At 45.6% G+C, this 25,582-nt stretch overlaps 1 protein-coding gene and 1 long non-coding RNA gene across 2 annotated transcripts in view; one reads left to right on the forward strand and one right to left on the reverse strand.

Annotated features, from left to right (window-relative positions):
- The window catches only part of cdh13 (cadherin 13, H-cadherin (heart)), a 329,423-nt gene that overhangs the window by 155,724 nt on the left and 148,117 nt on the right, over positions 1–25,582 (reverse strand). Inside the window, exon 7 of the mRNA XM_048972133.1 lies at positions 5,862–6,006. Within this exon, the coding sequence (XP_048828090.1) occupies positions 5,862–6,006 (145 nt within the window). The remainder of the gene's footprint in view (positions 1–5,861; positions 6,007–25,582) is intronic.
- Positions 1–25,582, forward strand: part of LOC125705853 (uncharacterized) — a 267,045-nt gene that overhangs the window by 3,654 nt on the left and 237,809 nt on the right. The gene's annotated exons all lie outside the window — the stretch shown is intronic.

The following is a 25,582-nucleotide window of genomic DNA, read 5'->3' on the forward strand; positions in this document are numbered from 1 at the left end:
CTGGCATTCCCTCAAGGATCTTCCTTTCTTTCTGGATTTAGGTGATGGCACAGATGGCCTGAGGACACCAGTCAGTGTGTCGCAGGTACAGTAATCAACATACTGCTGGGATATCCTTCAACAGTTTAATTCTCCTCTACATTTCTGGCAAAGGGAAGTTTCATTATGTGCAAGTCTAATTGTACACAGGCAAGGGGCAGTACCAAGACATTTTTACTTATCATAGCTAATGGTTTTTCTAAAACACTTACAAGTGTTACAGCTGGATATTTTAATAAAGACATTTATGTTTACTACCAAGACTTCTGAAGGATAGCACAGTGGGATTGCTCCTGGGATACGATACGATCTTTGCATGCCGAGTACGTAGCCTCACAGAACTAAAGCAACACCTCAGCCTCCGTCCAGGGCCCCGGGGCCCCGGGCCTGTGCTGCAAGGCCCTGGAAATGCCAGCCCCCCAGATGCAGGTGAAACACAGGCAAGAATGAGGCAGTTTGTCAGATCTGCTGCTTCCGTCCTGCAACACTAGCTCTATAAATTGCACTGCTGCTCGCCCCAACTTGTGAATGGCTGTCCCCCCAATCGGCACCCTGCCTTCTCCCCCCATTGCACGCCCATGTACATATTGATTTGTTCTGAGGCGCTGTGATACTGCTCTCGGTAACAATGTCTGCCAAAATAAGGAAGAATCATAAATAAATCACAGCTCCCCCGGTACCTTCCATGGGAATTGAAGTCGGCTATCTGACATTTTTCCGAGTCCTTAATTTGCTCTATTTGCAGAAGACATGAGGTTCCGTGTGTCCCTGTCTCTCCTTGTGTCTATCTCTGACAGTTAACATCCCAAGAAAGCATCTCATGGTACCTTAGGTTCTAATGAGGTCTGTTCGCACATCACGTTTTATTTGAAGACCGGTAAAATAAAAAAAAAAACGTACTTATGAAATATTAAGTCTGATTTACCCTCCTTCAACATCAGCTGAAGCTGAAGCTGGTTTTCCTTCCCATGTAGGCAGGTAAACAAAACGTGATATGAGCTTGGAAGACAGATGTGAGGTAGAATGGACACCAACTCCTTGCTTTTACACTCAGAACATCATACAGGCTGATTATGTACAGCTGTAAAGAGCACTGCACTGTAGGATGGAAAATGATGGAGAGAAAAATGATCCTGCGTCATCGGTACAGCTGAGCAGCACTTGCTCCCTGATGGAGACTAACATGGAATCCAGCTTCCCTGTTAGAGCCCTTAGCCAGCAAGCTTTGGCGTCAAGAGCAAGAAAAGTAACGACTGTAAGCCAGGTTTCACTGATAACTGGCCCGATGTCTCGCTCCCTGCTTTCTGGCAGTAGAAATGTGTCCTGCTGAAACACAGGTAATAAACACCTACTATTACAGGTTACCAGGACCTATTCCTACAGCTAGCAAATGGCTACTGCCACAGGGATCATTTACATGCATGCAATCCAGGTCTGAGACAACAATCGGCTACCGTTACGTCAGACATGTATGCGGCAGCTGATGAGTGGCTAACACCTACCATTAGGAGCAGACCTAGGGGGGGTCAAAATAACAGGCAACAGAAAGCCTTCATTAGCAGAAGACTGACTCTGACAGATAGTGGGTGAAAGAATAGTACAAAGAGTCGAGAATTAGCAGGGCGAGGACGGTAAGACAGGAGAGCTGGAGATGAGGAGATATGTTTACCTGGGGAGTGTTACACTGGCAGCCCCACTCATCAGCGGGCACGGAAATGCGACACGGCCATGAGTTTCCCTCAGAGAGCTCCTACAACCATCCCCTCCGGGTGGGGGACGTAAGCAAGAGGGAATATCGACTGGACAACAACCCATCATTTGCGGTTCCTATACTGCTCACCCTGGACAACGACATGGCACGCTCAGCCTTAAGAGGAGAGGAGAGCCAAAGAGAGTGTACAGTATTCCAGCGGGACGCGGAACACTGGGGGTTTTGTGGAGGGGTTGGCTAGCTTCCAAAAATAAACAATATATTTTCACATTTTTACAACCTCTCACATTTGTCCATTCTGTTCACGTCTGACAAAGAAGACATACAGTAGTCACACCTATAAAATTGATCCGCCAGCACCCCCCACCCAGCCCCAGTCCGATCCATGAAATTTCTGTACTACACAGACCGGTCTCTCAACATTAAAAGTTGGCACCCCCTTGTCTACATTACTGGGCTGATACTGGATATTGCACTCTCACAAAACAATTCCCCAGGCACCCGAGACGCACGTGGCGAGAGTTGGCCGGATCGATACGAACGCAGAGGCGGCATCCAGCGGGGCTTCCTGAGAAAAAGACGCGGGATCCTTCATGGAGCCATGAACACTCACATCACACTGAGCCGTTTGTCCTTCTGGGGGTCCGTGTGAGGTCTCATTTACAAACACATACACTCACACAACTGCCACCCCCCCCCACACACACATACACGCACCAAGATGAATTTGTGGGGGAGGGAAATAACACAGAGAGGCGAGATGCGGCGCTAATGGCAGGACCACAGCTGCAGATGCTCGCTGCAGGTCGAGGTGGAGGAACTAAATTACTGAGCAGCCCATGAAGCCGCAGGCTTTACACTACAAATATCAGGCTTGTTTGAGATGTACTCAGTCCTTGTCCTGTTCCAGGTCCCAAAGTACCTCATAAACCGACCCCTTTACATCCATCTTTCATAACTGTTTATCCTGTATGAGGGTCATGTTGGGCTTGGAGCCTTTCCGAGGCAGCAAAGAGCACAAGGCAGGGGACACACTGGAAGCACTGCCAGTGCATCACTGGGCACACGCTCACATAATCGCAGGCTATGAGCAATTTGGAGAGACCGTTTTATCTAACTGAATGCTTTTGGACTTTGGAGAAAAGCAGAGAGACCAGAGGATTCCCATACAGTCGACTCGCAGAGCGGCAGTGTGAAGAAAACCGCAGCGATACCCACTGACCCCTTCACAGGCTGTACTGAAATTACCCTTTACTCACGCTACAGTCAATCTGTCTTTACCAGAATCCCTCCACTTTCACCCGCAGATCCAAATAAACTAGACATGCACGGTCCCCAGTTAACATATTGCTATCGGCATTGCCGGCCGACATTTCAACTTTACCAGTATTCCAAGTTAGCAGCGTCAGTGCTGAAGACTGAGAATAGGGATGACGGCATTGGACGGTCAGCCATTTTATGTAGTGGAGGACAAGGGATTCTGTCAGCTCGTCCAACACTTAGAACCTTCCTGCAGGCTCGCAAGTCGGCTCTGCTTCGCTGATGTCTCACTGCCGGCAGCTTCGCGGGAACCTAAGAACGACGTCAGTCTCTCTACAGATATGCGGAGACGACGGCTATCGGTATCAGGCAAAATCTCCACACTGGTGCACCACCAACATGAAGGACACACAGCACGTGTGTATCGCCATGCCTTCCTGAGGGTTAGGGTCACACTTCAGCCCAAGGGAGCTGCTGAGCCAGAGGGGACCTGCATCTTGAGCACCGGGGGGGGGCAGATTCCCCTGATTACCTTGCCGCACAGAGCACTGTGGCGCCCATTTTGGCAAGGAGATTAATGACTGCCGCTCTGCAATGGCATGGTCGGGCCACTTGAATGCCGTTTAAAGAGGTGAAATCCTCACCCATCTTAATCCACCCAGCACGCATGCTCACATGCCACAGATTTGGGGGGGGCAGAAGCTGCAGACCTGCACACTCTTGAATGCACACACCTGTGCAGACAATACGGGGACATTTCAAAGCAGGCACACCTGCGCAGACAATGCGATGAGAGGCACTCACACATGCAGCTTTGAACCGCCTTGCTGAGGGCACCTGTACGGAGAAGCGCAGCTTCAACGGGTACCACTTCACCGCAGATGATTCACGAGGAAGGACGCCACTCACCCCCCCCCCACAACCCTAAAAAGAAAAGAATCTTAGGAGAATGAGTGATAGGATGACTCATATTTAATTCAAGGTCGATGTCACAGTAATAGGGTTGTCACACTACACCCAAATGAACCCACCACCACACAACCCGGCAGATTGCATTTCCACGGTCGTCTGCGGAAATGTCCGGAGACTTCCGAAATGACGTGTGACGCAAAACACCCCAAATTCATTTCACCGTGGCTGGGAGTAGCTCCGGGCGTTAGCCGGAGGACGGAGGACACGACCCCGCTGTCAGTGGGTCTAAATCACCTGCCAGGTGGATCCCTCAGACGAGCCTGACACCCAGCATATCCTATGGGGCGGCTTGTTGATAAAAATGTCCGGGGGGGGGGGGGGGGGGGACGTGTTTATTTACTCCCACTATCCCTGCGACGTGACTGGTCAAATCAATCCATCACTACAGTTTCTCGTGATAAATCCCCAGCGTGTTCCTCTTTGGAACATAACCCAGGCCTCCGCTGACACCTTCAGAGATGCGTCGGCTCAGGTGCCCACAGGCCCGAGTCCCACCCACCGCTGCCCTCGGCTAAAATTTAAAGCAAAAAAAAAAAAAAAAGAAGTTTGAGAATCTCTGCCAGCAGTCTGTGCTTTTGGCTTTGACCCGCGTACCTTAAATTGCTCATGCACGTCAATTTCTCAGCCTATTCACATCAGAAATATATTTAATACATCTTTATTTTATTCTATAACCTTCAAAAATACAATAACCGTCTGCCAAGAGGGTATTCATATTCTTCCAGATTTCCTTGGTATGCTGGGAAGATGAGCCCTCCCCCTCCCCCAATAACTTTATTATGGTCTTCAGAAAAATCTGATTTCACCGCCACCCAATTAGATAAACCAGCAGCGCTAAACCGAGCTAGGCTACATGTGTGGCTCCTCCTACAAGGTGCTACGCCGTTATCGTCTCGCAGGGTAAACTCATCTGTGAATCCTATATGCCATTAACTGACCAATTACTCTCCTCGTTCCTCTGCTTTTCTTTTTCCATTGGCAGGATGGAATGTATTTGTTTATTGGTTAACAGCAGCAGCGGAAGGCACCCCCCCTGAAGCCAGTCACGATAGCATCTCCGGTGACTCATTAAGCCTGTGATTTGTATGGCGCTCCGCGCTTTATGGTGGGCCGCTCCGGGGGGAAATGAGGTTCTAATTCTTTTAAATGCCCTGCCGCCACTGACTTCGAGAGAACTGGGTGGGGGTGGGGGTGAGGGGGATTGAGGAGGAGCCCGTTTGAGGGATCGCTCCACCAGCTCGCGAGTCCTATGGGAGACAAGTCGGCAACCCAAAAGCCATTGCGGGCCCGCTACTCCGGGGGCTCGTGGGCCGACAATCTCACGTCTCGGTGACTTTCTCATTTCGGAGGCTCACGAAAGTGGAAAAAAAAGAGACAGGATTTTATTGACTCTTTAAGGGGTTTACTTTGTGACCTGATTTACTGAGCAACAGAAACAACATCTCCGAGAAGAGGGGAAATCAAGCCGGGATGACATCAGTGGCACGCAGACAGTCCCTTCCGAATGGGCTGTGAAGTGGGCGGCTCCCTAATTCAGCACGATTGCATGAATTACAATCTTTAGATGAATGCTGCAGCATGAAATAGCGATCAGGATAACCTTCTCTGGATCGGCAGCTTTCAACATAATACCGTTTGACCCCTGGATATATATGAACTGTCTTTTGGCAGGATTGGCTACGTAATAAACAAGTTAAGAAGCTATAAGGCCATGGATCCAAAAATAAGGTTCTTCAATTGAAATTACCAGGAATTCGAGTCCCGGGTGGTAATCCTTAATGGACATCACACTCATTTGAGCCTTACAGTCTACCAGATCATCTCTAGCCGCTCTCATAGCCCGAACAGACAAATGAAGAAACAGAAGAGTGCCCCCTACCTGTCGGGGAGCCCTCCAGAACCTCCCCGGCGTATCGGGCCTCCTGGAAGATGGGCCTGTTGTCGTTCTGGTCGATCACAGACACTTCCAGGGCGACGGGGCCTTCCACTACCTTTCCACTCAAGTCCGTGGTGGACACTTCCAGCTGCGGCAGGAAAGGACACAAGAAGAGGGTGGTCGGCTGTCAAACGGGACACGTGACAGTCCAGTTCAGGTCCTGCTGGGAAGCACTGCCCCCGATTAACATTTCTGTATGACTGAAATGCCTCCGTCATATGGGCTACAGACTGCAGCCACTTAGCAGTCTAGAAGGTTCTTAATAAACCAGTCCTCCCTTTAACATTCCTGTATATAAAAAGACCCGAGTCATTACATTCCTCATACAGCCAATCTCACCGGCGTGAGAAAGTTCACACTGCATGTGGGTGGAACCATTAGTGGTCCTGAAAGAGATGGTCAGATGCAGCTTCTCTGAACATCAGTGATGACAGTGAGGCGGCAAAAGCGTGCCAGACCGGGCCTCGATGCAGAGAGAAACGACACGCGCTGTTACATGTCACACACGCAGACTTCCGCGCACGAGAAAACCAAAAGCATGAATCTGCTTTCTTGCCGCTTTTACATGGTACATGCAGAGTCATTTACTTGGAAACGATCATTAAGAAAAATGCTAAATTAAGTTTAACTCTGCCAGCTAAACTTGTCCTCCTACATTACATTAAGTTCAGGTGAAAACCTGCTTTATTCTGCATACAGCATTTAAATTTTTTTTTCCCTGATGGTGACCGGGATTATGGGATATTACTGACTGCTTAGGACTTCTACTCATAATTCTAAGGCCAGGGTCAGAGTCCATTGATAAACTACAATCAGAACAAGGTACTTGACTAAACAAAAGGAAAAAAATTAGATCGACCGCCACTGATCCAAGAAGGTGACACTGGAGATCGATGGTGCAGCTTAACCCTTGACACCGTAGAGCGAAAAAACGCCTTCAGGTCCTTGGGGTGCAGAGCAAAGCACTGGAAGGCCGGAGTCGCCTTATGCCAAACCATCCCCTAACACAGAGTCCTGCCCGAAACCGCATCGTACCGAAATCCGAATATGGCACAGATCTCGGACGGGAAGCTAACAAGTGCACAGAGAGAGGGGAACTGGAGGAGTTTCTCCCATGATTTACAGGGTGGTGGTTCCCAGTGCTCATTCACTAAACGTACAAAGACGGAGGGAGGAAACCCTCAAAAAAGCAACAAGCACACACACGGATATATACACACACACATACATACATACAGCTCAGGAAAAAATTAAAAGACCACAGCAAAATTTTCAGTTTCACTCATTTCTCAGTTTATGGGAAGGCGCCTGTGTGAAATATACTTTTGCAAACTGCAGCCTGGCTCTTCCCCGCTTCTCATTACTGAAGGGCTTCTTCTATGCTTTATGGGTCTTCAGTTCTACTTTTAGGAGCCTGATATGAACTGTCCTACTGTCGCAGCGCACTTCACACCACTTAATGTTTCCCGTTCATTTTGAAGGTCACTTGAGGTCATCTTCTGGTTTATGCGGCACTGCCGGGTAAGTTGTCAGTCATCTCTGGCATTAGGAAGTAGCTTCTGCCCTCCACCTGGCTGGTTCCTGGTCATTCCCAGTGTCTCCTGCTTTACCTTGTTCTTGTGTACTGCTGTCTTAGAAGCTTTGAGCCTGGAAGCAGCCTGCCTCTCAGTGTAGCCTTCTGCCAGCAGAACCAGGGTTAAACCAGGATTTTAAAATTATATATAATTTATGTATTTATAAATATATCAAAGTATATATTTATGTATATAAAATACACACACATATACTGGTGTACCTGTGTAAATGGGAATGTTTCATTAATTTCTATGGGAAAAACTCTAACCCTAACCCTACGCAGCCCTAACCTTAAGTAACCAAAAAAAATACAAGGTCATTTTGCCGCCTGAATTGGATGGATGTTGGTGGACCTCCTCTCCCTTTATAATTATCAAGGATAATGTGTGTCAGGCAGTTCAGTCAGTGACAACCCAGTGACTTCAAAGCCTCAAACTCTGTATATGCGGCACCGCAGGAAAGTGTGCAGCAAGCCGACCAGAACCTGACGTCACAGCTGGTGAGGAACAGCCAGGAAGACCCACCAGAGTGGGGCGATTATCTGCTTTCCAGCCTGATGCCTGGCCCCACTTACGCGTCCAGTGGGCCGAGGGAGGCAGTGCTCTCCCGGTGCCCCTTCCTTACCTATTGCACTCAGGAGCGGTGCTAACACGCGAGCGGCCTCCACATGAGACCCGCAGAGCCGTCAGAAGCGCCCAACACACAGGAACTGTTCATTATCCAAAAGGAGTCACTGCACAACTTATCCTGATGACCAGTGTGCAGGGGCCTATGGTCAGCCAATCAGTTCCTCTTTGTTTTATTCATGAATCCTCTCACACAAGCCCATATTTAATAGCATCAGCACGGCCCAGCTCGGAGCTCGAGAGGTTTGGATGCTAATGGCTCGATAGATCATTGTCCGCCGTCTACCGAGCCACGGGACGTACAAGGGGTGAATGGCATTGGAGGGCCGGCATGGAAGTCTTCGCATTTATGGTCTCTCAGAAAGAAATAAGGAAGCGGGTGGAGCTTCTGCAGCCAAATGTGTAGGAAGGTGGTGAGTGTGGGGAGGTACTGACCACCACCTAGCAAGCGATGAAGCACTCAGGGCTCCTACCAAACACACCGAGGCACACAAGCACTGGCTATCAGCAACTCTGCACTGAGTCTCACGTTACTGCAACCTTTCATTACTTACTGTACCTCAATAAGGCATCTCAAAGATCTTTTTCCCCTGCGGGGGAAATACATCTGATTTTCACCAAAGACTTGCAAAAACATAAGCAAAGACATACACGCAATGATGCAAGCAAACACCCACACACACACACAGATCTTTGTGGACACTGTCCATTCATTTCTATGGGAAAAACCCTAATCCCAACAATGACAACCTTAACCGCTACTCAGTCCTAACCATAAGTAACCAAACTAGTTCTTAGATTATAGTCACAGATTTTTATTCATTTGAGTTTCCCCTTGTGGGGACCGAAAATGCGCCCCCCACAACGTCAAAATAACAGGTTTTTATCACACTGTGGGTACATTTGTAATGTATATCTGACCCACTCAGACACACACACACGCACACACACATGCACATCTTCAAAGATAGCAATCCTTTAAAGTGGAATTCCACCTTCTGAATGATTTATCCGTCCAAGTGTATCCAAGGTAAATTGTACCGCATGCACGAGACATTCGTTTTTTACTTTCCAAAAACTGCACCCTCTGGCATCATCAAGATACATTTATATTCTGATTTAAATTGAAATCCCATGGAAAGCAAAATCTACGTTCTCTGGAAATCGTCACTCTGATCTAAATATTAGCATGCACATATAGATAGATAGATGAGTATCTGCCATAGCATGCAGACTGAAAAATAATTATCAGGTTATGTGGGACCAGCAGTATCCTGCAGATCTAAAAAACAAGCATAAGAAACTTGAGAGAGAATGTGTGTCATTTTATGGACTGTAATTCCTACCATAATAAACACAGCGTACCAGACAAGGTAGGCCTATGTAATGAAGGTGCCTTTACAAAAGAATAACCAGTATAAACAACATATAGACAGGCAGGCAGACAGACAGGCAGACAGACAGACAGACAGGCAGGCAGGCAGGCAGACAGACAGGCAGGCAGACAGACAGACAGACAGACAGACAGGCAGGCAGGCAGGCAGACAGACAGACAGACAGACAGACAGGCAGGCAGGCAGGCAGGCAGACAGACAGACAGACAGACAGGCAGGCAGGCAGACAGACAGACAGGCAGGCAGGCAGACAGACAGGCAGGCAGGCAGACAGACAGACAGACAGACAGGCAGGCAGGCAGACAGACAGACAGACAGACAGACAGACAGACAGACAGACAGGCAGGCAGGCAGACAGACAGACAGACAGACAGACAGACAGACAGACAGACAGACAGACAGACAGACAGATATGTCATGAATTTCATTCAAACATACAGCAAGCTCAATTATCCGTATATAAGACCAAGGAAGGATGTGTAACCAGCCTTCAAAAAATGCCCCCTCAGAAACACCCCGCTCTTCACAAGGGTCTCTCAGGGCCCCCCCCCCCCTTGGTCCATACCCACCAGACGCCTGCGATTTGCCAGCCCCTCACAGCGGCAGCCAGGAGTCACACCTTCTGCTGCTTTATCTCTTTTTTTTGTTGTTTGTTTATATACCTGCAGGATGTTTACAACTCTGGGAAGTTCCTCACTCTCCCAAAAGCCTGAGGAGGCACCAGCTTATTCCCCCACTGCCGGCCGAGCAGACTCAAACCATTTTGTCAGATAGCTCTCCGACTTGACCCAATAAAATGACCCTTCATCCTCACCACTAGGCAGATACAAAGAGGTACTCACTACCCCCCCCAACCCCATGTGTCAACTGGGTACAGAAATGTGGGCTTCTTCACACCGTGTTCTACATCGAGTATTCCGGTGGTGAGGACATGAGAGGACATCCTGGTATGAGAGGGCATCCTGGTATGAGAGGACATCCTGGTATGAGAGGGCATGCTGGTATGAGAGGACATCCTATCCAGTGGTACGCAAGAGCAGGATGAAGAGTTATGACACTGACTGGCAGACAGCTCTCACCATATGTAACATATAACATTATGAACAGGTATCCATACAGCTCAGAAACGTACATTTGGTTTGGAGGCAAGGTCATTGGCATACATCCCATTTTTATCACAAGTTAATTCAATTAAGGTTGACAATTATGCTTATTTCCAAAAAGTTCTCCCTCTCTCTCTCTGTCTAATTTGTTATTAATTTGTTATTCCACATCAGACTCCTGTACTCCTGCTGCATGCTTATTGAATTAGGGGGCAAAATTAAAACAAACCGTAACACATCTTAGACACAATACCCACATCTATCATGCATCCCAAGTATTATTTAACCTTTCTGTATATCACATCTAACATATTGCTTTCAGCTGCTTTTACATGTCATGAAAAAATTTACACATTACACACCCTGTCATGTATGTTGGACATTTAATCTTGCATATACTGTATGGAGATGCTCTAAAAAAAAATGTTTTACGGAGCTACCTTCTTCCGATTAGTTATTATAATGTGGGGACTCGTTCGTCTAAAAGGTAAACACAGCTCTGGGAATTAAACAGGCTGATGAATTGTTATCGTTATTACAGTATAATTAGTATGATTAACCTTAGGATGCCTTAAGCCATTAATGTACAAAATCTTACACATTAGTATGGTTTTAGTTCAGGTTCACTTACTGACCTGCTAAATCTCATTTGTTAAGGCCCATCTAAAAACAGAAAGCAATTTTTAAAATGCAGGAGAATGGAAAAAACGTTCACGTTTTATTTTTAAAGGGGCTGGAATAAAGTAGTAGAATAATTCATGATCTGACATGGGACTGAACACAGACCAGAGAAGCACCAACAGTGTTTCACAGATAACGCACCTTTCACATCTGCTATACTATGCAAGTCATAGTAGAATATTCAAATTCATTATTATACAATCTTTCCCACCCCCAAAGTGGCCAAAACACTGAAATTGCATCATAGTGCAACTAAACATCTAAAGGGATGATAGACAGAACATTATTAATACATTTGAAGGAGGTAAATAAAGAAAGTTCACATTTATGACCTTATCTGTCCCTTGTGTTTTGCAAGAAAGAGAGATGGAGACAGACAGACAGACACAGAAAAATGGAATTTCACAACAATCTATTATAGTTTTTGGTTATGAAAATGAAGGGTAGTAGTTTCCTCTGCACACCACTCCATTTTCTCAATTAGGAAAATTAGTATTTGTATAATAAGACTGGGGGGGGATTACTTATTAAAACACAGAGTGAAGTGGGCTTCTTGAGAGAAAATGACACGCAGTGCAGACAGTAACTGTCACGGCACAGATTAGGACGCAGCCTCGTTTGATCGGTGTCTAATTGGCAGGTTCGCCGGCATCTACACTACGGAACGATGTCATGCACTGGCCATACGCAGAGAAGCCAGGCGACATGCATTCCTGGCCAAGCTTAAAGCCCGGGGCTTAGTACATCCTGTACCCTTCCCAGCAGTCCAGTCCACCTCACTCATCCCTGAACTACGCCAGAGATATTTAATGCTCCATCGAAAAAGAGACACTTTGTTTTTAGAAGAGGGTCACCTTTGATGTCAATGTCATTAACCAGTCTGCGAAAAAGCCGAATCCCCTAGACAGAGCAGAACCGGACAGCGGAGCCTCCTTCCTGTTACATGCTAAATATCGATTCTCTGTCTTCTCTCAAACTGCGCTGCATCTCTTTAGACGACATATTTAAAAAAAAAAAACGTTAAGGTATTTTTAGCCTTACTGGTATTTCTGAACATCACTGAACCCCCCTGGAATAAGCATTGGTGGTTAAGGTAGAATAAAGGAGAAGAAAGAGTTTTAGTGTGAAACAAGACGGGCCCCATAACATAAATCGCTTTACTTCACGGTAGAGGAAACATGAACTGAAATGGCATTTACTGTATTCTGGATATAGCTGACAAGTAACCCTGCAAACTTATAACTGTTATTTAAATGTATAAAACAGACTAAAATGAAAATGTGTCATGTTATTGTGAGTCACTACATTCATTACACCCTGTTAATATTACTGGCTTACATACACATTACACTCTGTATGTATTCGATGGATATAAACTGCTGTGTCCACCCGACTCGTTTTACACTGTCCTGTGATTTGCACCCTAAGTCAGTCCATAGTCCATAAAACAGTCCATATATTAGCTGTTAATATCCAGTCAACTAGCCAGTTATGTAACAGGCTGGATTACACACCTAATTGGAGTAAACGTACACAAGGAGGAAATTAAAATTCCACTTTTTTCGTGTATATCTGCAGGCTTCATTATCCTTTCATCATCACTTTGGGCCATACGGGTCAAACTGGATATCAGAGAACATTTGCTATTTTAAATGCTGACAATTATGGTCGAAGTAAGGTATAGTACAGCTCTTATTCACTTCACACTGTCTGATGATTTCCTATGGTAGGTCAGCTTTAAATGATGTGCTCAAGGCTTCAACAGAATCCCGTCTGTGAACATGTAGAGGTCTCAAACCCATGACACACAACATACCCTCCACCCCCTCCCTACTTTCTCACTCTCAATCTCTCTCACTCTCTCTCTCTCTCTCTCTCTCTCTCTCTCTGACACACACACACACACACACACACACACACACTTTTTAATCAATATGTTTATGGTGACCATACATTTATTTCTATTGGAAAAAACCTAATCCCCACAATGACGACCTTAACCCCCACCCAGTCCTAACCTTAACCTTAAGCGGCCAAACAAAATACAAGACTTCTGACATTTTACATTTTTTGATTGCAGTCACAGATTTTTATACGAATTTTCCCTTTTGTGGACTGAAAAAATGGTCCTCACAACCTCAAAATAACAGGTTTTCATCACATTGTGGGGATATTTGTAACATATACATCCCCCCCCACCCCACAGACACACACGCACTTAGTAATTGATGTTTTCTGTGGAGCTGCTACTTAAGATATGATGGTTTGTGATTTTTGCATTATTGGATTCTGCTGGAAATGACCAACTCTGGAGATGGCAGAATTCCAGTGATTAATTTTGATGCGTAATAGATAAAACAATAGAAATATGAAACAAAAGAAAATGAAAAAATGAGTGCTCTTGAATCTGTGAAGAGTGTATAGACTTGAGTGTCTCGACTCGTCTGGTACCCAGCATAAAGATAAGGATTTCTTCATTTCTAAAGCCAAGGACAAACCCCAGTGCTGTTTTCAGAAGATGGTACCATATGAAAAACAACCAGTCAGTCCATGCCAAAGGTTATAAAGTGTGGAGAATCTGGAACACAAGTAAGGGAGAAAGGCAGGATATTTAGATGAAAAAAACGTGATTCGCTACCTTACCCATTTAACGGCAAACACAAGTTCTGTTTATTGATGCAATTACCTGCCTTCTTGACTTCTGTCCGAGAACCAATGCAGCACATACAAATCCCTTCTATCTCTGCTTTCCTGTGACAGTGTAATATCATAACTTGGGTTTCTTCATATGCCTACTCCACTTAGGGGTGAAACCATATTGTTCTCTAGTGGTTACAATAATAAATGCAATTTCACTCAACATAAGGGAAAATCTACACACCGGACTATAAAGTTTCAAACCTCAAGCCCATCCACTTAGCGAGGCTTTAAAGATTTCCCTGGAAGGCCAGGGATGGGGGTAAGGCAGAGAAGCAGGAGCAGTGGGGGGGTGACAGAAGTAAAGAGAGGAAAACAAGCTGCAGTGACCAGTGTAGCACAGATGGATCTCGCAGCAGGACTCTGAAAGCACTGCGGGGAAAGTGTGGCAGGACGACAGCAGGCCAGACGAGTTACCCATAATGCACCACACATACCCAACACCTTCAAGCAGAAAAGACTGGTCCAGCAGAGCCATTATCCCCTACAATGATCATGAGTTCACTTCCAAAAATTAAGAGTATTTCTTACATTGTTGGATTACACCAAGAATACTGTCAGGAGAATAGTATGCGCTTTAAAAAAAGCTAAGGGATATTGCATGTTGTAAAAATACTAACACAAGTAGCAAACAGGAACCACTTAAGTGGCAGCTTGGTCCCGCTCACCAACCCCCCCCCCCCACTCCAAACACTCCCTCCCCAACCCCTACACTCCCCACTGTCAGCTGTTGATATGTAACTTTGTGCCACGTGCAATACTATCTGAAATGTGAAAAAACTACTAGTCAACTTACTTATAATTCATATTTTATTGATAACTGAAATGTTCGATCTGACCATAGCTCCAAGGTTGATGATAATTAACAAAACGTAAAGAGAGAAAAGTATAAATATGTTTGTCTAGAGTCCTGAACACAGAATTTAGGCTCAGCATCTTTGGCAAGCATTGCAGTTACTGCAGTGTTGTCAATTTTGGTCAGCTGGCAGGAGTGAGATGTTCAGTTCGAGACGAGTCTACGCACACAAACACACACAGGCATTTACAGTATATGTATGCAATGGTTTTATTACCTTGCAAAGAGTCAGTAGGGTTTACAAACTACTTTCGATGCAGCTGATTTTAGGTTTATAATGGAATAATTCAAATTTCCCATAAGATTTCTTGCCTTATCATGAGAGTCTGAAGGTGTGGGTGTCACACCAGGTCCGTGAGATTTGGCAGCCTCGTTACTGGTGAGCGTCCATCAAGTCTGTCTAATGCAGTCTATGCTGCCTGCCATTTCTTACATACAGCAGTTCACATTTCTCCCACAGATTCTCAAAAGGAATCGAGTCAAGACCCCGACTGGCCATTTCAAGGACATTTACTCTCTTATGCTCTAAACCACTCCAGTGTAGCTTTGGAATTTCAGTCTAGATCACTGTCCAACTGAATGGCAAACTCAGAAAATAAATGTACTTGCACACAAATAGAGATCCGTTGTTGCTGACAGCTGTAAGGAAGACGTGAAACCCAAAACCAGGGTATTTGCCTCTGTACTGCATCTCCCAGCTCCTGGCGAAATGCCCTTAAATAACGGGGACTTAATATTGTTTTAAAATCGTGACTGCTGACATAAATATGTATGGAATTAAATCAATTGAAATCACTCCTGTCAAAACTTACTAATGTTATTGTTAGTGTTATGCGATTACACTTTTTTCTTTCCTTTTTACCCTTCACATAAATTAATGAGATTAATATTTTAACACCCGACTTGATACTTCAAAAGTGAAGTATACCGTTTGAAAATAAAAAATAACGGATCTATTGGAGGAAAACAATGCACCGGGTTATCTGAAAATGTGGTAAATTAACGTCCTGCCACAGTGCGGGTTTTGGAAATGCTTTCAAATCCCGTCACGGCTTTGAAATGTCATACTGTACGTTTCCCGTTTGTATGAATTGGTACCTGGGGTTTTTAAATAAATCTAAATATATTTTGGCCTCGGAAGAAAGCGTACATTCTTTTGGGATGCAGAATAACAAAAGAAATCGAGGGGTGCTGGTGTTTTTGCCAAAAGCTGTTATTACTATTACATGCCTGTTTAGGGCTCCGCATAGGCCCAGCGCCTCGCCTCAAATGTGCCCAGCATGGGACGCCTACCCAGGCCGGTAACAACATCGCTCTGGACATTTCCTCCGCGATGGCGTGGATTTACGACGCCGAGCCTCCCACTAGCCCGGGGAGTGGATTACGGGCTGAAACGGGCGGCACACGCAAGCGAGGTACCACCTGAATTACTGGGTGCCGCACGACTGGAAGGACGTGCGCTAAATCGCTAATCAATTTTATTTTTCTCAGGCCAGGAGCCGCGGGACACATTTAGCACGCGAGGCGATGAGAGGTGAATAATAAAAAACAGAACATGGGCGACAAACAGCATGAGCAGAACAAACCGGGCGGGCGGGCGGGAGGGGGGGGGAATTTATAAGAGGAGTCGCACCTGTTTGCAATCACTGCAGCTTGCATGCGTGATGCAGGCTCTACGAAGCTCACACTCCAGAGCATCAGATATATGAGTAACTTCTGAGTATAATGAACACAACTTTTAAGTATTAATACTAGCTGCACTGAAGTATCCAGGCATACTCACACAAAGAAGGGGTGTGTGTCTTGGGTGGGGGAGTCAGTTGACAGGGGATTTTTATGTTGATTCATTTCAACTGTCATAAAAATCCATATAAACTGGGCTATGCTGTGTTTTCTCCTCCCCGCCCCCCCTCCCCCGCCCTCGTAAACCCGACCATATTTCTGACAGCTGTCCCAAATCCTGTTGGGTTTTTCGCTACTCTCCTGCCATAACAATGCTTTTATTTCTCTGTGTTGCCTATCTGTGTTGTGCTGATCCTGTCCTTGGCCCAGCGCTGTAAACCCCATTTCCTATAAACACACCATCCCCAGGCTGGTCCTGGGTCACATGGTCCTACTGTCCCACCATCCCAGCTGGGGTCGTTCTTACAACAAGGAGCTGATCATTACTGAGTAGAAAGCGAGACGCCCTCTAATCCGCAGAGCACACGCCAAGATCCACAGACAGCGAAGCTCATATTAAGACATAATTAGAGACGTGTTTTTCTCTAAGGTCCCAAAACCCTGTTCAGTTACTCAAAATCAGTGAGAAACAAGCATCACGAAATATAAGACTGCAAAGAGCACATTTTTGTTATTGAGTTTACTCCCCCATAACATATAAAATATACAATTCTTATTGTTTATCATCCAGTAAATGAAAACAATACACATTTGTTTTATAAGGGTGACTTTTCCTTACTGACAATCCCATAGCGAGTAATAGCTATTTAACAGACAATTTCCCTGAGATTGATATTTCTCACCTTATTATCTCATAAAGATCATTTTAGTTACGGCTGTCCAGCCATGGAATAGTAAACCAGACATTTCACTGAATTCCATCATTAAACCGAGCAATAAAACCTATTGCAATGTTTCATCTTTGGCTTGACGGGTCAATATTTGCCATGGAGATTAATCGATAAAATTATAAGGGTTGCCGGATTATCTTCCCTTGTGCTTCAGGGTCAAAGAAAAACACACTATAGTCAGCTGATGTAAAGTGAAGGTTAGGTTGAAGGGTGGACACGCAGTAAAGTTACCAATTGCTAACATTAAATTAGCCCATTGCCACCTGTATTCTCTGCCATGGACATCATGCGATACACATGTAATAAAATGCACATATAAGATATGCATGTTATTTGAGACAGGTAATGCCGATGACAGCTGGCAGGTTAAGATGAGGAGGAGGAGTGTTACACAGAATGGTAGAGAGTAATCGAGTCAAACACTCAGCATCACAGACAGCAACCCGTGGGCTGCACTAAAAGAACTAAAATTCAGCACCACGGACAGCAACACAAAAAAACCTGCTTTTAGTGGTCAAGAATTCAGGACCATGGCCAGCATCCCTGTACCTGCTTTAAACAGGCAAGAAAATCACCACTGTGGAGTGCAGTGGAGTGCGCACCTTTAGAAGCCAAGGAGGTGCTGTCAACAGCATCAAAAAACAAGCCCGCCACTGTAAAAACAGTCTTCAGTCACTGGTATTCTGGGGGCCAGCAGGGAGCTGATCATGTACTATATATGTCCCATGGGGCTGCACCGCTTTGAGACCTTCTCAGCCCTGCAGGACTCTAACATTTAATATGCACAGAGAGCTGAGTGTCAACAGAGTGAACAGAGACAGAACAAACATCAACGGTCTCACAAGTGAGGACCGATCACTAATGCTCATCTTCCACTGAGCTCGCAATATTAAAAATGCATCATATCGGGAAAGAGATGTATGGCACATCAACCATCAAAACAGCTATTATCACAACTCCTAACACAAAGAATAATCGTCTTTGCCTCTGGCAAAGCACAATGCGAAAGCAAAACTGCGTAACACAAGCGTGGGACCTAGTTAAGGCACATTCATTCAGCCACGTCTGCATGAGCATGCAACCAATGGGGCAGACATGAATATTTGCATGTATGAGGATGTAAGGCATTAACCTGACAAACGCTTCAACAGGGGCCAGAAAGCTGGGCTCTCTGAAATCTCAAACATCACCGGCAAGTCAACAGAGCAGACGACCGAAATGGCCACACGTGAAGCTCTCACCATTATGTCCCAAGCAACATGCCTGTCTGTCTTACGAGCGACTTGTGGCCAAAGGAATGTACACTTTGCTCGGATTCTTCTCTGTCTCTTTTGTCTGAGTTTCCCCAGCGAGTCTGAGAAATGATCAAAATCCTTTGTCCTTTTCATAAATAAACAGCCAGGAGGCATCACGAAAATACAAAGGCAGAGCAGATGATTAAACAGCAACTTTGATGTCAACGAGTCATTTGCCCTCATTGGGCGAGTCGCAAACCCTGTCGAAACATGTTGTAATTGAGTCGCAGAACATAGTTGTGTGTGACACTACATGTATGTCACTATACAGCACTGCAGACACTACTGCAGGGGGGCTGCCTTACTCTCTGGATATGAATAAGTAAATCTGTTAGAATGCTCATTATTAAAATACCACAACAATCTCCATGCAGGACCCCTGACTCAGGACGTGGTCCATCAGAGCAAGGCCAGGATGTTCGTTTCCATGCGAAGCTGATCATTCCCAGAAAAGAAATCAGCTGGCAGGAATGAATTCAGCCACCCCGGCAACACCTATACTTTATTGCTACCTTCATTTAGTAATTAAACCCCGCCTTCCCATTCATCTTGCAGGGATGTATCAGGAAATAAAGGCTCAAGGGGAATAAAGGAGCCAAGAACACAAAGGATAGCGCTGTTATTTACAGGGTGTTTTTATAGCTCTCTAGACATGTGCATCACTGAAAAAGAGAAACATTAAGGGCAAAGCGCTAAAAGCTAAACGATTAGCTTTCACGAGGATCTAACAGAATAGCCATCGCCACCCCATTCGGTCACATGTACGTAGCGTAATGATGCCATTGCTAACCCACTGAAGGCTTTCAGAAACTTCCCAGTAGAAGTATATCCAGCACCAGTAAAATATCTGGATACATCGGCCTTTAATGCATTTGTCTCTGTTTTAGTTATGCTACTTCATTGCCTCGAGGAAACACACACTAAATATTGCAATAACCGAAAGAAATCTTCTGAAATTGCAGACTTCAAAACAGCATCCCTTTGCCCTGACGACAGCATTGCAGACTCTTGGCATTCTGTCAGCCAGCGTCCGCATGCAGCCACCTGCAATGCTTCTCCAACAGGCCTGCAGAAGGTCCCACAAATTCTGAGCACAAGTTGGCTTCATAATGTTATTATCCTTCAATCCAACTCATTCCAAACCAGCTCTGAGGGGTCTAAGGTTGGGGGGGGGGGGGGGGGGGATTGTGGGGGCCAGGTCATGTGTCACAGCACTCCATCTCTTTTCTTGTTCACAGGATAATGCTTACTGCATAACCTGGAAGTGTGTTTAGGGTCGTTATCTTCTGACGGGTTCTGTATATATTGAATGACTGGAAGGAGGATCACGGTGGGCCCAGAGTGAAACCCAGGAGGTGCAGTGCAAGCAAACACACAAATTCAGACACTAGGCCACTTTAGAAATGCTCATTTACATAACTGGATGCCTTTGGACTGCCGGAGGAAACCAGATTACCTTCCCCCAGTACCATTAATACATGATGAATAAATTTCCCATTTTGCCCATATACGCATTCTGTGTTTTGGGCCCTCTTAGTTATCTGAAGAGTTTTTCTATGAAAAACTTTAAAATGATAATGTATCATAAGGTCAGCTTATGGAAATTAATATGGCAATACTTTTTCTTAGCCACAGGTATTTGCATGAGAAGAATTTCATACAAATATTTTCCACACAGAAGGGCTTCTGCTAAAAGCTTGTGTTGGCAGGGATTAAGCCTGTCAGGCCCGAGAATGACCCCGCGCACGTTGCACGGATCGAGGGCCAGAGATGTGATCAAGCACTTTAGCGTGATTGCACTCGCCCCAGGACACCGAAGGGCCGCGCTGCCTGCTGGAAACTCAGCGAATGCTGGTCAGAAACCTCCCATTCTGGCTCACAGGCACGCGAGGACCCTGGCAGCTTTGTCGATTATGTGCACGTGCAGGCAGCAGCCAGTGCGACCCGCCGAGATGTAGGGGAGCCGGCTGGGGTCAGTCAGCGCTAATGCTAATGCTAATGCTAATGCCGCACACGGCACAGAAACAGGAGCCCCCCCCGCTGCCGGCACTCATCAGAAGCCCACAGAACTCCCCCAAGTTCCCTGCACTTACAGACTAATTTGTTCTAATACAAAGTTGAAATCATATGCATATATTACCAAATAATAATATGAAGGATAAGTTTCTACCAAAAGTTTACATAAACAAAGAAAAACGGCACATTTGTAATAATAAATCAAGGGCTTCACATAAATCTATGAATCTGCAGAGCTTCATTGACAAGTTGGAAAAAGTGCGGTAATTAATTGGCATAAAGGTCTATGGGAAGAAATAGATTAATAAAGAGTCTGGCAGCAAACGGCAGGGTGCTTCATCAATTATTAATGCGCGTGAGTAATGCATTCCTTGGTGTGGTGTGAGAAGAGGCCCTTCCCTCACAATGAATTATAATGCGCTGTTTACAGAAGCAGCCAGGCCTCAGAGCCAGCGGGGGTGCGCGGCGACCTGTGGATCGCAGAAGGACCAGCTGACCCGTGCGAGAGGGCGTTTCCGTAGTAACACGGCGGGTTCCGGATACATGTCCCTCGTCGTTAGGAGCCGAGACGCCGGCAGCAGGAAGTCAGAGTCGAGACTCGTCAGGGTCACGGAAAAGCAGATTAAATTCAGTTTGTCTTGAACAGGATCTGCCAATCAGGCGAAACACTGATTGTAGCTTTTGGGGTGAAGCCAGAGGAGCTGACAGGGTTATGAATCTAGGGAAGGAACATTTCGACGAGGGCGAACTCTGACAGGTGCACAGTCGCAGGGCATGCGCTTTACTGCACGACAGCAATTTGCACCTCAATACTTTGCCAACAACACGGTGCTTGTTTTTAATGGAAGCTTTAAAAAGTGACGGAATTTTGTCAAAAAGCAGAAATCAAACAGTGTTTTGGCTTATGAGCTTGTTTGCAACGGCTTAGGAAAAGTAGCAAGGAGACGGTGAAAAGGTCTTACATTTTCCTATTGGAAGACTGTGTATTTTTCAGTAATAAAATTCATGTTTGCATAAGGGACCTAATCCACAAGAGAGATGTTTCTCACTGCTGGAGGTGACGTGCGCTGCATCCGCACTGAAGATGAGTGATGCTCCAGCAGCACAGTACCGACGGAGACCTAGAGCGCATGTGATCCTGGGGAGCGACTGATGCAGGGCACCAGCCAGCGCGCCGATCCCCCTGACATATGTAGATGTGACTGTGGTACAGAGAGCGGGATCCGAACCGGCGACCTTCCGATCACAGCTGCGCGGCCATAGCCTGCTGGGCCTCAAACCAACCCCCCTGTAAGGTGCACACAAAGCTTTGCTGCGTTTTTCAATTCTCAGTGCTAAATGTTTTTTGGAGTCTTATCTTCTTTCTGCATTTTAAAACCATGACCCTCCGACCTAGGGCTTGGAGGGGAGCTTCAGCAGCAGATCTATATCCAGCTTGGCATCCTGGGATTGGAGAGTGTGGCTTTCTACCCTCCACTGCCACGCAGATATTAATTACAGACTAGCACTGATAGAGCCATTAACATGCATGAATCAGGACCTTGTTATTGAATGCTGCACAAGGACCTTCCCGGACCGTGATCAGAGGCTTATTTACAACACGCAGCTGCCGATGCATCTGCCGTGACGTGTCCTCAACAGGCACCCCCCCCCCCCACCAGGTGGCTGGACATCCCTACAGGTTGCCATCTGTGCTCCCGGGCTGGAACGGCTCACGAAGAAGGAAAATGGGCGGGGGGGGGATCGACATACACCGGGAGGTGTGTCACCCCCCCAAGGAAAGTGAAACAGCCTCTTTCTAACCCCACTCCCCTGCCCCACACACACACACACACACACACACACACGCGCACACACACATCCATGCTCCTATGACTCCCAGTCATACCCCATGTCATGGCCACAGCAACGGAAGGAAGCAAACAGGTGGGAAGTGCAACATAACAGTTTGCTGCAATCCACTCCATTACCATTCAATTAATGCCATTTCAACCTACTGTATTCATGCAAAAATCATTCAAATCACAGCGAGAGAAACACAGCTGGCAGTGAACGGAATTCGGCTGCACATAGATGTGTTTTCTTTTAATTAGGAAGAAACACTAAATATCACATTTTCACTCCACAGCATATCTTTCTTTTCTATTTCTCAAAAAAACCAAGAGAAAACGAGAAAACATATGAGATCCTATATTAATGTCACTGCAATATGTCCTGCAAGGGCCCTCGGTGACCCTTTCCGATGATGAAATTACTGTAACATAATATCGTACCGGTATTGTAATATTTCTCTAGAGGTAAAAAGAAAGAGGAAGGAATACCTTAGATCATTTTTCTGCAGGTTTTGGAGAAATTCTGCTAAACACACTAATTTCAACAATCTCCAAGATTGGAGCATGGGGGGGCAGGTCCTTGATCACGTACAAAACACGCAACTGAAAACATTCTATGTAAGCTTACTCAATGTCCACTTCCTTAGCTGTGAGACTCACATGCATCTGCTTCATAAAACTTTAATGATATAAATCTTATGCCAATGATTTCACATTATTTTACACTATTCTGTACAACGCACACAAACGTCCCCCATCACCACACGCGTTACGTAACTTGAGGTCAGCAATTCATTTCTCAACAGGTGAATTTCACACTTCACTGCACATACTTCACAAAATCACACAAAACTTTATGAAATATTGATAGACGAATATATACCACATCTACTTGTTTTCTTTTAAAAACGGAAAAGCGAATCTTACTTCCTGACAATTTTACCATGCACATGACAATGAGCTTCTAGCTGAATTTCCCAACTTTTTAAGAATGAATTTAAACTATAATAAAGGACATGAAAATGCTTGAAAGGGGTCTGTAAATTATAATACATCCTTGTTATATTTTATTTCATTTCATGTTATTGCTTTTGTTTATTTAAGCCAGAGAGCTTCTGGATCCACACAGTCAGGGTCCGGAACGCAGACGGTCACAAACGGAATGGTTCCGGAATGGTTCTGATTATCTCATAATCTAACGGAATTTTGTCACACAGGTCTCACAATATTGAATAAGTATATGGTGCGAGGTCACTGCCTGACTATCGTGCTCATTACGATCTAAATATGTGCATCATGACTCTCATATCGATTGTTTATATTCGGCCTTGAGCACTAATGGGTTGATTTATTCTTCCTTTGTAATACTACTAAACATCTCATTGCCAAAGCCAGTCAATTATAATTAAACTATTAAATTGTTTAATGTAATTAGCGCTTCAGAGTATTTATTTATTGGCTTAGTCACAAAGGTTACTGGGCCCATCTATACATCCACCCATCTTTCATCAGCTTATCTAGCGCAGGGTTTGCAATGATTTCTGGGAGCGCAGTGCGCAAACCATGGGACACCCTGGATGGGACGCCAGTCCATTACACACAATAGCACACAAAGGGCAATGTAGAGACATTGTTTGTGTTTAGACTCAGGGACAAAATAATATCTGGAATAAACGAACATTGGATGAACACATAGACCCGTACACAAATCACGGCACCCATCCTTGAAGGTGGCGGGGGCCACAGTGCCTCCCACTGTGCCACTGGGCCGCCCTAAATCCATCTAGAAATAAGCAAGAAAAGGAAAAAAGATGCTGACCCCGATGGTGTGGGTCCAGCTACTTGAAGTGGTTGAAATCCTCTGATGATTTATATAGCAGGAGGCAGACTGACAGTAATGTGGATGATCCACCACAGAGACAATTCAGTCATAAAACCCACAGACGGCTTAAAACTGCAGATTTATGTAACAGACAGGAAAGGACAGACCCTCCTGGGAGGAAGTGACCTACATGTGGAAACATGGACCACTTTGCCGGGAAAACTGGAGGAGGCTGGTGTGGAGGCGAGTTACCGTGGGAACAGTGGGCCACGTCCACAGACCAAAGTGGTGATCGTCCGGGTCCAAGGTCCACATCCGGTACAGATCCTTTTCATTCCAGCCATACCTCACAACATTCTCCCGCACCCACCACACATCAATGGAATACATTTTGGGTTAATTACAGAATCTACTGTAATGCTGGCCCTCCCCACCCCTCCACCCCAGCTCCACTGGGAGTGTCTGCACTAGATGATAACATACACTCAGCAGCTGCGGCTACATGGGGCAACAGTTTGGCATGCGACCCCCACAACAACAAAAAATCCTGTGCAAGGCCATGCAGGACAGCCACTTCTGAGCCCATCCCACGGCGGTAAGCAGCGAGGCTTGAACAATGACCAAAGTCATGGGACCTTCCCAGACACGTGCGGGAGACCTTTCCAAAGAGGATCACGGTCTGAAGCTCATTGGCTCACCCTGCTTACATGTGGAGACCCTCAGCCTCTGAGACCAAGCTGAATATGCATGATTATTTACATCACCAATCAAATGTCTGGACACACCTACTGAAAACCATTTGTTTTTCAACAAGATAATTAACACAAAGCACACCTCGAGGTCATGTAAGTACTGCCTTATCTTGTGATATACAGGTGGAGTGCCGTGACAAATAACCTAGCCCCCACAATCCCCTAACTCGAGCCCTATACAGCGGGTTTGGGATGAGTTGTATAAAAGAGTACGAGTGAGGTAACTAACTTGTGCCCAGACCTTGTGGAAACTCCTTCAGGACTGTCGGAGAGGGATTCCAGGCGGCTACATCTGGAAACTGGTTGAAAAAATGCAGAGAGTCTTCGATGCTGTCATGAAAACCAAAGGGGGCTGTTATGCAGAATGGCAAATTTGCTTGTGAGATGTTGAACACGTCCCTTAATCACCACAACACGCCAAACGTATTACTTCACTAATGTA

This window comes from Brienomyrus brachyistius, chromosome 13 (assembly GCF_023856365.1).
Source record: "Brienomyrus brachyistius isolate T26 chromosome 13, BBRACH_0.4, whole genome shotgun sequence".
Classification (NCBI taxonomy): domain Eukaryota; kingdom Metazoa; phylum Chordata; class Actinopteri; order Osteoglossiformes; family Mormyridae; genus Brienomyrus; species Brienomyrus brachyistius.